The 12,377-nt window shown below is 33.7% G+C and overlaps 1 protein-coding gene across 8 annotated transcripts in view; it reads right to left on the reverse strand.

The window, feature by feature from the left end:
- Positions 1 to 12,377, reverse strand: part of LOC122633009 (serine/threonine-protein kinase tousled-like 2) — a 56,445-nt gene that overhangs the window by 25,362 nt on the left and 18,706 nt on the right. The window contains exon 1 of one of the 8 annotated variants that reach the window (XM_043820429.1): positions 8,221 to 8,469. The exons of the other annotated variants lie outside the window; for them this stretch is intronic. Coding sequence (XP_043676364.1) covers positions 8,221 to 8,277 — 57 coding nt within the window. The 5' untranslated portion in view covers positions 8,278 to 8,469. Of the gene's footprint in view, positions 1 to 8,220; positions 8,470 to 12,377 lie in introns of those variants that run through there. 8 annotated transcript variants of the gene reach the window in all.

Below are 12,377 nucleotides of genomic sequence, written 5' to 3' on the forward strand. Positions count from 1 at the left end.
GAGAGAGAGAGAGAGAGAGAAAAAAAAAGAAGAAAAAAGAACAACGTGATTCGAATTGAAGAGAAACCGGAAGGCACAGAGGGCGCGCCGAACGCGCAAAATGGTGGAAGGTGGTTCCCTACGGTGAATTTCTCGAAGGAAATCGTCGTGGAAAATGAAAGGGACGGGATAAACGTAAATGAAGATACGAAAGCTCCTGAAAAATGTTTCGAAATGAAAAATCATGAATCGTTGATGTATTAGTCATTACTCTTTCTCCCTCTCTCGTTCTAAGTTGAACGATTGGATCCAACCATTTCCTACTTTTTCTTCGACCCCCCTTTTTTTCATTCCTCCTTCTCCTTCGCCAACGCAACCTCCCCTCCTCTCCCCCCCCCACCCTCTCCTCCTTGTTCATGTTTTTATCATTAAGGCGTACGCGCACGCGACGACGGAACGATTAATCGAGAAGCATAGAGACGACGCGACACGCGATGCGAAAAAAAAAAGAAAATAAAAGGAGAGAAAAAAGAAAAAAAGAAATAAGAATCTGGCAACGTAGCGTAAGAACGCTCGTTTACTCGTAAGGCTTGCCGTACGTGTCGCCATATGTACGTATCACTACTCTCTCTTTCTCTATCTCTCTCTCTCTCTCTCTCTCTCTCTCTCTCTCTCTCTCTCTCTCTCCTCCTTCACTCTTCTTCTCTTCCTTCTCCTCCTACTCCTGCTCTTCCTACTCTTTCTTCCATATCGCATCGTACGTAAATGCCTCGACGAGTTTGGTGCACTGCCGTTACGAGCGCTAATTGGACACCGCGAACGAGCGCGCGCGCGCGCGCGCTCTCGCGAATTATCGACTCTTGGTGATCGGACCAAAATCGACCGACAAACCGAACGACCACCAATCAAAAGAACGTCTATGATGTATGCTACGTATTTAGAATTTTCATTCATTCTTCTTAATTATATATCCGGCACAAACTTCTGTTAATTGATTTCTTTTTTTTTTTTCTTTTTAATAAGTTTAGAAATAATAATTGTTGTTAAACAAGTAATAAGTATTATTCTATAATCCAAATAAAACGTATTAAAATGTCAGATCTTTAGTACTACATAAAAACGTTGCTTCGAAAATCCATTATCTCGATCGATAAGATTAATCATAAATTTTCTGACTTCATTTCGAACTCAACGACCAGTCAATAATATTATTTTCTTTTTTTTTTTTTTTTCCCTTTCTTCCTCTTTCGTTTACGATCAACAAATCAAATTTCCATTGTCGTAGCGATATGAAATTTGTAAAAGAAACGATGAAAAATCGTAGAAATAAATTGTTCTACGATGGAAAGATTGAGTTTATTTGTGGAAAAACGGGAAGAAGAATATTCGATATAAGTTGATTCGGTAAATTGAACTCAACTGTAAGGAAAGCAACATTGTGAAGTTCGAGGAGAGACTGTCTAGAAGACGAGAGTCGCTTCGATCGATCCCACAACGTTCCTCGGATGGTCGACATTATTGGAGTTACGTAATGGTACTTGGGCGGCAACGCATAGTGTGAGTGAGAGAGAGAGAGAGAGAGAGAGAGAGAGAGAGAGAGAGAGAGAGAGAGAGAGAGAGAGAGAGAGAGAGATTTTGTCGCCTCTAACAATTGTATAGGTATATATTCATAGAAATCAAATTTCCCGCGCTTCGGTTCTTGCACTATGATCTCAAACTATGCGAAGATCGATCGAGCATAAGCAACATAAGATTTCGTGTTTCTTCTTTATATATCTTTGCTAAAGGATTACGTTAAGTTGATATGTTTCGTAAAATTAAACGACATATTAGAAGGATATAAATCAACGATAAAACCAGTTAAGAAAGAGAGAGAGAGAGAGAGAGAGAGAGAGAGAGAGAGAGAGAGAGAGAGAGAACGCCATGTTGGTTCTATTGCTTACCAATAGTACCTCGAATTTTCTACCTTCATTTTTTTTTACCGACAAGTCTCCATTTACACAGTTGGAAACATTCCTTTCACCAATCGCAATATATGTGCAAAGTTCTTTGAAGAATTACGAAATTGCTATGGAGATTATGCTGCTATCGATGATCTCTCTCTTTTTCTCTTTCTCTCTCTCTCTCTCTCTCTCTCTCTCTCTCTCTCTCTCTCTCTCTCTCTCTCTCTCTCTCTCTCTCTCTCTCTCTCTCTCTCTCTCTCTCTCTTTTATTTTTATATTAATGTATCTCTGTGTGTATCTATTGAGAATACATATATGTGTAAAAGTACATATATCTTTAATCGAGATTTATTTTAATTAGTAAAAATTCAATTTCAATAAAGATGTGATGTGTTTATGAAAAGGGAAGTTCTCCAGAAAAAAAAAAAAAATATCTGAATTTTGAGATTATATCGTTGAAATATATCGTTATCGATAATTTAAAGAACCATTTAAATACAATATATTGTGCTCGACATTTTATGTGAAAGATTAAATCCGATATAGATAGAATATGTCTATTATATATTTATGTATATGTATGTATACACGTATGAAAATATATATCTACAACTTTCGGAATTTAATTTAATGTGAAAAATTAAATTTACATATAAGTATGATATCTCTGTATGTATATACATACATATATATATATATAAACATAAACGTACATATACATTTAAAATTTATTTTAATTTAAAGAGATAGATGTCATGTGTATCCTTATAATAAATATATATTATATATATTACATGTATACATTATGCGCATATAGGTACGTATAAAAACACAAAATTTTTCTCGATTCATTTCAATATGAAAAATTAAATTCGACAAGTGATATCCAGAAGAATAAAAAAAAAAAAAAAAAAAAAATAGCAATTTCTGAAGAAACGTTTCAGCATTTGGAAGTTGGATTGTTATCGCGAAAGATATTATTATTATTATCGATGACTTAAAAAAGAAAAAGAAAAAATTTCTGGCGAAATTTTTCACTCGTTAAGAAAAGTATCATTTTACATAGATACGATGGGTCTATATAATTAATCTATAGAAACAAATCTTCGGAGATTTATTTGAAAAATGAAAATGAAAATACGCCATGAATATGTGATCTATCTCTAATCGTTAAACATAAAAAGATTAATTATTAATTATAATTATATATTATATTATACATTGAATATAATTATTAAATATTGAAACGTCATACATCTGTCCATATTAATTTTACAATAATATGAAAAAAATTAAATTCGGCAGAGACGTGACGTTTATAAGAATAAAAAAAAAAAAAAAAAAAAAGAAGAAAAAAAAGAGAAAGAAAAAAGAAAGGAAAAGAAAAAAAAAAGAAGAAATCAAAGTTGGCAAATTCCCGAAAAAAAAAAAAAAAAAAAGAAACATTTTTGCATTTTGAGGTTAGATCGTTATCCCGAAAGATATCGTTGTTGTCGACAATTTTAAAAAGCTATGTATCGCGCGAAAGCCCGTTCCAAAGTACAAAAGCATTCTCTCTTGTACCGACACACCGTAATATTTCCATCCTTCGCTCGACCGATACTCGCATTCTGCACGATCAGATAATCCTCGTCGGTATTAGCATAACGATGCTTTAACGAAAGCACCTTTGATAGGTCAAACAATGGGGCAATGCTGATGTTTATTTATCATCTTTCTCTCTCTCTCTCTTTCTCTCTCTCTTCTTCCTTCGGATGTTAAAACGATGTAACTGTACAGGTTAATTCGCGATAATGCTTCGTTTACGATCTATCGTGTGTATCGATTTCAAAGAATTACGAGTATTGCTACTCCAACAACCAAACGAAAAGAAAGAAAGATCTAATTAACTGTTGGCTATTACGAGCCACATACCAAACCGAATTGAGCCGGTCTAAACCGAACCGAACCGAACCGAGTCGAACCGATTTCATTGAAAATTTTACTATTACTCGTTTAAAAGCACATTTACAATTTACAGTCCGATTTGGAATTCGATAATCGAGACAATGAATATTCGATACAATAAATTCAGTCTTAACATTTTGATACAATCGAAACGATGATCGAACGAGTCTCGTATTTTATCAAAGTTATTTTTTAATATTTTTTTAATAGAGAAAGTAGTAGAACCCATTTACAAAGTTATTATATATACACAGAGAGAGAGAGAGAGAGAGAGAGAGAGAGAGAGAGAGAGAGAGAGAGAGAGAGAGAGAGAGAGAGAGAGAGGGACAAATCAAGTATAGTATATAATATACAAGTCAAACTTTGATTTGATAAGAGAAGAGAAGTAAAGTGAAGAGAACGGAAAGGATACTTCTCGGTGTTTCTCTTTGGTCGAAGTGGCGACGGACGCCATATTGTTTCTAGATGCATCCGCCACAAGACACCCACTACTCTGTTGGTCTCGTGCACCGACTCTAGGCACCGACTTTATACCTATTAAGGTCTGGGATCGATAACACGTATGTAGACATAGATATCCTCATAGATGATAGGTACACGTTGAGCGATTATTAAATGCTCTAATAAAATACGCCACTCTAAAGTTTCATTCAAAACTACTTGTAAGTTTCGCGTACGTTTATACGTACGTATATGTATATGTATATGTATATATATATGTATATATATATATATGCATTTGTATATGTACATATATATCTAACCGAAGGTAAAAAGAACATTGTCACGTGATCTCCCCTCCCCCATGTACACTTATGTTCCGATGCCAACTTCCGACCGAGTCCGCGATCGATCGTTCATTTTTTCGTAGAATTCTATGTAAATTCGATTTTGTCAAATTTTTATCTAAAACGCAAGATTTTCTATGGATTCATGGAAATATTAAACACGATGATCGTACGAATCGTTAAACGTACGATCATTAAAAGTATTAACAAATGGGGTTGATCGAATTCATTAAGACCGATGCTGTTGTAAGAATGTTTCCGCAATTTCCTTTTCTTCTTCTTCTTTTTTTTTAGTCGAACGATCGATAAAACCAGGTCGGGGCGATGCGTTTGTTATATACCTATTATGTACGTGATGTAAGATTCTTTAAGGTCAAGACTGAGAGCCTCGAGTACTGTACTCTCTCGCTCTGTCTTTCTTCCGCGCGCGTTACGGGCATATCGAATACACTGCTCGAATAATAATGCGGCAAATCGATAAAGATGCGACAGGGAATCGTTACTACTACTTACTACACTGCTACTGCTACTACTGCCACTACTCTACTACTACTACTACTACTACTACTACTACTACTACTACTACTACTATTACTACAACTATTTTACTCCTGAGAAATGCTGAGAAAGGACGATTAAAATTGAAAGAAAATGACTTTTGATCTCGTTTATTCTAATAACGGAATCCATCTTTCTTTCATTATATTCTTTCTCTTTTTTTATTCATTTCTTTCTTTCTTCTTCTTCGTCTATAAGCAATACAACGAGAATGTCATTGTTCTTCTAGAAAAAATAATGAGAATTTGAAGGTTTCCTTCATCGAAAGGATACCTATCTATCGATGAAAGAAAAAAAGGGGAAAGAAAAAGAAACATGGCCGACCAGCGTCGCTTTTAGAAATCGAGAGAATGGTAGGAGGGGAGGGAGAGAGGGGAGGGAGAGAAAGAGAGATCTCAGTTTAAAACGTGCATTGATTGTCATCATTTGTCATAGACAAACAGATGTCGCCGGTGTCGTTGCACGATTCGCGGAACGATGAAAGGGTAAGTTAAACGATATCTATCTATGAATTCTATACTCGATGTTACGTGATTAGGATATTACATACGTTCCTTTTCCTGAGATACATACATATGTGTATTTTCAGTCTCGACACGCGATTCAGATTCGAATCATTCGGACATATATCGTTCCACCCTCTTTCTCTCTCCCTCTCTCTCTCTCTCTCTCTCTCTTTCGTTGGAACGAGAGAAGAATTTTATATCTGAATAGAGGAGCAAGCAAAGAAGAAAAAAAGAAAAAAAAAGAAAAAAAAAAAAAAAAAAGAAAATGAGAATTCTTCGACATCACGTTGTTAACAATTTGCATCTCGTTGCTTTCACCGAATCGACATTTCACGAAACGATAATTATAGGGGAGGAAGAGAGAAAAGAGGAGAGAGAGAGAGAGAGAGAGAAGAGGAGTTTCGGTTTCTGTCGAAACTGAGTAGTTTCGAGTAGTCAGCGACCTAAAAGCTACTACACAACAGATCAAAGCAGTACAGTTTCCCTATTACGACGGTATAGCAGTGATAGTATAATAGTAGTTCCAAGCTCTTTGCTGTGCCTACTGACTGACTAGCTAGCTAGCTAGCTAACTAGATGGCTGGCTGGCTGGCTAGTTGGCTAGTTGGTTAACTGGTTGCCTGACTAACTGACTAACTAACTGACTGACTGACTGACTGACTCGTTCATTCGTTCGTTCATTCGTTCGTACGTTCGTTCGTACGTTCGTCGCTGACACTGACTGACACTGCACCGATATATTATGCAACGTTCGAACATAACCACAAGCACACACCGACGAAACATACTACGTCGATGTGATGATCGTGCGAATTGCGATCTTAATCAGGAAATTTTTCACTTAACCTATTAATTCGTGATAACCCGATGTATCATCTAGGCAGCTAGGAAGGAAGGAGGAAGAGGAGAAAGAGGAGGAGGAGGAAAAGAGAGGAGAATAGTTGATTTCTCTCGATTGATATTGGAAATGTTATATGAACGATGGCTGAAGGAGAAACAGAAGATAAGTAGGGAAAGACGAAAAGAATGAAAAGAGAATGATGATTCCAAAAAATGTATCGACTAGTAAGAGAAGAGATGATCGATAAAACAACTACTAAAGACGAATTTCCACAAAATCAACTTGATCGAAATGATTCGAAGATGGAGACGGTAACTCGACGACACATTGGCTGGTTGGTTAGTTGGTTGACTGGCTAGCCGTGTGGCTGCTTACCGAACAGAAATGAATGCGTCACGCAGCCTATTTACAGAGAAGCGCACATTCGCATAGTATTTATACACGTATACATAACAGAGAGACACATAGAGTAGGCGAGACAGATACACAGTGACATTTACGATGAGTCTTGTTGTTGGTGGTATTGATTGTTTATTCTGCGATACGTTAGCGTGAAACAGATTGACTTTAAGTAATCGTTAAGGACAGGAATTAGAAGAGAATTTAGTGAAATATTTATATGGGAAAATTGGTATACGTATATATTCTAAATATCTCGTAATAGTAGGATATTTTGAAATGTCGATATGTAAGATCTCTGTATAACTAAATATATATATATATATATATGTATGTATGTATGTATGTGTGTATGTATGTATCTATCGGCAAAGAGTAAAGCAAAGAGAGAAAGAGAATCCATATACGAATGATAATGCGAAATGCGTTACACGGGAAATTGATTTACATTAGCACAAATTTCGTTCGGCATATTCGCATATTAACGTAGAACGCACTCTGCCCGACCAAATCAAATATTAGCTATCCCATCTGCGAATACAGGCCATGCTCGCTGTATCTCTATCTCTCTTTCTCTCATTCCTCCCTATCCCTGGCATTACACGGATATTCCCGAATATATACAGGGTGTCCTCTTTAATTCAAACAAACAATATATGAAAAATCAATAATGTAACGATTCAATTTTCTTTCCTCCCCTTGTAGTTTTTTTTTTTTCCAAATCTTTACTTTATAAACAAATTTTATCATTTCAATTGATTTGAACATTTCTTTATTATCAATAATTTCGATAATACTTGTCTAGTTCGATTAAAGTGGGACATATTATGTGTGTGTATATATATATATATATATATATATATATATATATGTATATGTAAACACAGAAACAAACGTTCATACATTCGCACACTTGAGAAGAAAAGACATACATTTAATAATAAACATCGATATATGTAGATACAACGTATAAAATACATGATACTAATGTAAGATCCATTTTGGTATATTCCAACAATTAGAAAGAGCGCGGGAAATTTAAATATCCACTATAATTTTATCCTTCGATAAAAATAGTCTCCCTCTCTTTCTTTCTTTCATATATATCTTTCAAATATACATATACACATATATATATATATATTTATAATGATTAATTATATATGATATATAATATATGTATATATATATATATAACGATAATAATTAATTATATATAATATATATATGTATATGTACGTAAATATGTATAAACATACCTGAACAAAGAAAGGAAAAATGCTTCGGAATCCGTCGGTAGATAAGTATATAGCCATTTTGTAAGAACGAACACTAACTCTGCTGCTTTCTAAACTCGCCAAGATGGTTCCCCTTTCCAACCCTTTTCCTAACCTCAATCACCACTACCGGACATCGAAGCTTTCCGAAGCAAAGTACGAAACAAGACGAACTCGAAACTCTCTCGTGCACTTGACTGCTACGCGCTCTTGGTGAGAGCGCCACGTGACGTTGTTCGACCCTAGTGTACGCTTTCGATATATGTACATATATATATATATAGACAAAAAGAAAAATGGAGAGACAGAAAGACAGGGAGAGAGAAAAAGAAAGATAGAAGGGAGAGAAGGATAGAGGGAGAGAAGGATAGAGGGAGAGAGAGAGAGAGATAGACTTCCTATGAGAGAGGCGGCAAAGAGTACACGGCAATTGGCCACACCTTTTCGTGCCTGAACGCTCTTTTAGGCACGGATATAATAATAATAAGTCGGCACTCTCCTCCTCTCGTTGAGAACGACAAACGGAAACACAACGGACGACGAAGGCGACGCGACGACGGATGCGAAACGAGCGTTGCTGCGAAATCTGCGGTATCGACTTTCGCTGAATGGACGACGAAAGCGTAGGTGGTAGTAGGTACGCTTGGTGGTAATGGTATTGGTGGTACTGATGATGATGGTGGTGGTACTGATGATGATGGTGGTGGTGGTGGTGGTTATGGTGGTGGTTGTTCTCCAAGTACACATTGCTATGAATATGTATATATGTACATGTATGTATGTATGTATGTATGTATGTATGTATGTATGTATGTATGTATGTATGAACATGCACGTATACTTGTATATGTATAATATATAGTTTAATTGTAAATTAAGGATCAATCAAATATATCTTTTGTTAGAAATGTTATAACAAAATAATATGTTAAGAAAAGTTTCAGAATTTTTTATGTTTGTCAAGTATCTTAGATGTAAGAAGTAATGTAATCGTCTTATTTTCCAATTACATCGGAAGTTCAATGATTGTTTATTTTTCTTATGGAACATCCTGTATTTCTTTTCTTCTTCTTTTTTCTTTTCTTTTCTTTTTTTTTTTTTTTTCATTTTAATTGATCAGATATTTTAATCAGTTATCGTGAAAAAGTTAGTAATTGAATATAAGATTAAAGTTAATAATTAATAACAATTAAAAGATCAACGTGTAGTTTCTATGAAATTTTAGACGTTACTTAATTATATAGTTCTTTTGCATATGAATCATACTGATATTATTATTAATTTTTTTTCTGTTGGATATTTCATCATTTGTTAATTTTAATCTTGTACGAAGTCAGTAAAATTATAAAAAAAAAAAAAAAAAAAAAAAAAATCATAATTGATTAAAACATCTAATTAGAAAAATATATAAGACGTTTGACATAAGAAAAACTAAAAATCATTAAATTTCCAGTTTAACCGGAACTCTTGTATACTCTTCAAATATTTAACTCCTGAAAAAATCATGAAACTTTTCTTAATATACATATAATATTTTTTTAATTGCTTTTAACAAAAAAAAAAAAATAAAAAAAAAAAAAAAAAAAACAATTGATCTTTAATTAATAATAAATCTATATACTGCTTGCGATCGAAGAAAAAAAAAAAAAAAGAAGATAAATCGTATGAAAGTGGATGCAACGATCGATATTTAACTTTTATTTATTATTACTACAGACATACACACTTTCTCTTTTCGATCTACACAATGTCGACAAGTTTAGAAACGTTCAGAAGAAAAGAAAAGAAAAGAAAGAAGAAAAGAAAATCCAAAACAGACGAAGGAGAAAATGGAAATAAAAAAGATCTAAACATATTTGACCAGATTGAGAAGTCTAAAGAAAAATTTCCAGTACTACCATTTAAAGTGTAAAGATATATGATGGGCAATAAACAGAAAAAGAAAAAGAAAAGGAAAAAGAAAAAGAAAAAGAAAAAAAAAAAAGAAGAAAAACATATTTACATTTATTGTTAAAAATATGATTGATAAAAATAAGCCTGTCATAATTTGTAAGATTAACGACCGATTAAATAAAAGTAAAAAGGTTCCTTCATCCTTAGTAATAAAATTTTATTCATCAGGTAGGTAAGGAATTTCCAACAATTGGAAACACAATAGTACAACCGAGGGTTGTGAACAGGTATATATTGTCGACATAGTTTCAAACACGGATATAATAATAAATGGCTTGTCATAGTGACGGTAAGCATCCGTTGTCATTCCGGTACTATCATGGATATAAACGTATTGCATTATGATGTGTATATGTACACGTACACGCATACGCACACATATACCTCTAAACAACGAGACACGAGAGCAATAATGTCGGAAATCTTCGTAATATGTATCTTAGTCCTTATCTCGAAGACCGATAAATACGATCGATACATTGTCAACGAGTTTCTTTTTGTCGGTATTATTGAAGATCGAGTATTGCAATTTTATCAACAAACTATTGGTAACTTTGATTGAAAAAATAAATAAATAAATAAATAAATAAATAAATAAATAAATAAAAATGAATGAAATGAATAAATAGAAATAAATAAATAAGTAAATAAGTAGAAATAAATGAAATAAATTAATAAATCGATCAATACAAATAAATGAAATGAAATGAAATGAAATGAAATGAAATAAATAAATAAGTAAATAGTTAAATCCAGGAAACGGAAGAAGAAAGAAATAGACAATTGTAAGTTTCGAGGAATCGAGACGTCTTTCTCGTCATTAAATCATCTCTTATTTTATATGACCTTGGCCGTTATTTTTCTAACCTTCGATCTTATCTTACGTTTGTACGAAACGGTTTTTTTAATCCTTTTTTCTTTCTTTCTTTCTTTCTTTTTTTTCTCTCTCTTTTTTTTTTTCTATAGAAATCTGTCGCAACGAATATTTGTAATTCTAGCGGAATTATACAGGGTGTGCTATATTAATAGGTCGATCTCTTTGAAATTGGATCAAAATATATTTTAGTCGAGATATAATACTAGATTTTATAAGAAAATTTCTACGGATGGTTTGTATACGATCAAATTTTTAATTGTTCCATTTGTTCTCTTTCTCTCTCTCTCTCTCTCTCTCTCTCTCTCTCTCTCTTTCTCCTTCTTCTATTTTTTCTTCATTTTTAATTAAAAATCTCCAAAAAAAAAAAAAGAAACAAAAAAAAAACGAATTTCTCTAACGGCATGAGTCAAAAATAATATTATCGTGTATAAGATCGATAAGCAATCGGTCGAGGTACAAGGCAGAAGAAGAACTCTCTCTCACACGCACATATACAGCAGACATAGACATATTTTTGTTTATTTCTTACGTTCCACAGATCTCTCAGTGTATAACTTTAGTAGTAGTCTGTATTACTGCGATGGCGTAACTTGACAAAAATACTTTCAATGAGTGTGCGAATAAAGAAGGTTAAAAGAAAGAAAGAGAGAAATATGGAAATGATGATGTTTCATAGAAAAAGAAGAAAAGAAAAGAAAAGAAAAGGAAAAAGAAAAAAAAAAACAACAAAAAAGAGGAAAAAAGTGATCAGAAGGATCGATAAGTATATTCTTCGTCGAAAAATATGAAAAAGTTTGCGAGATTTCACGAGAACAAAATTTCGATAAGAAAATATTCATCGAATGAACGTTGTATTCTTTCGTATAGTCTCAATTATTGCGTAGACAAGAAGATAAAATTTTGTGGTCTCGTTGAAACAGAGAGAGAATTCATTATCTAAGAATCTCTCTCTCTCTCTCTTTATCTGTCACTCTTTTTATAAAGTTTTTATAACATTCAAGAACGAACGAACGAACGAACGAACGAACGAACGAACGAACGTACGTACGAACGAACGAACGAACGAATAAACGAACGAACGAATGAAGTTGAGCTTCTGCTCGACAATGTACGGCCTTTCGAACACAAATTAAATTACATCGTACCGATAGCAGTCTTTCCTGTTTACTCAGCGTCACTGTCCCCGGTACAGAAAGCTACAAGTGGAATTATTTAAACGAGCTTGGGGAACACATCGTAATATGGATGAAGAAAAAGAGAGAGAGAGAGAGAGAGAGAGAGATCGTACTCGTAGTACAATGTTGTATCA

Source organism: Vespula pensylvanica, chromosome 11 (assembly GCF_014466175.1).
Source record: "Vespula pensylvanica isolate Volc-1 chromosome 11, ASM1446617v1, whole genome shotgun sequence".
Taxonomy (NCBI): Eukaryota; Metazoa; Arthropoda; class Insecta; order Hymenoptera; family Vespidae; genus Vespula; species Vespula pensylvanica.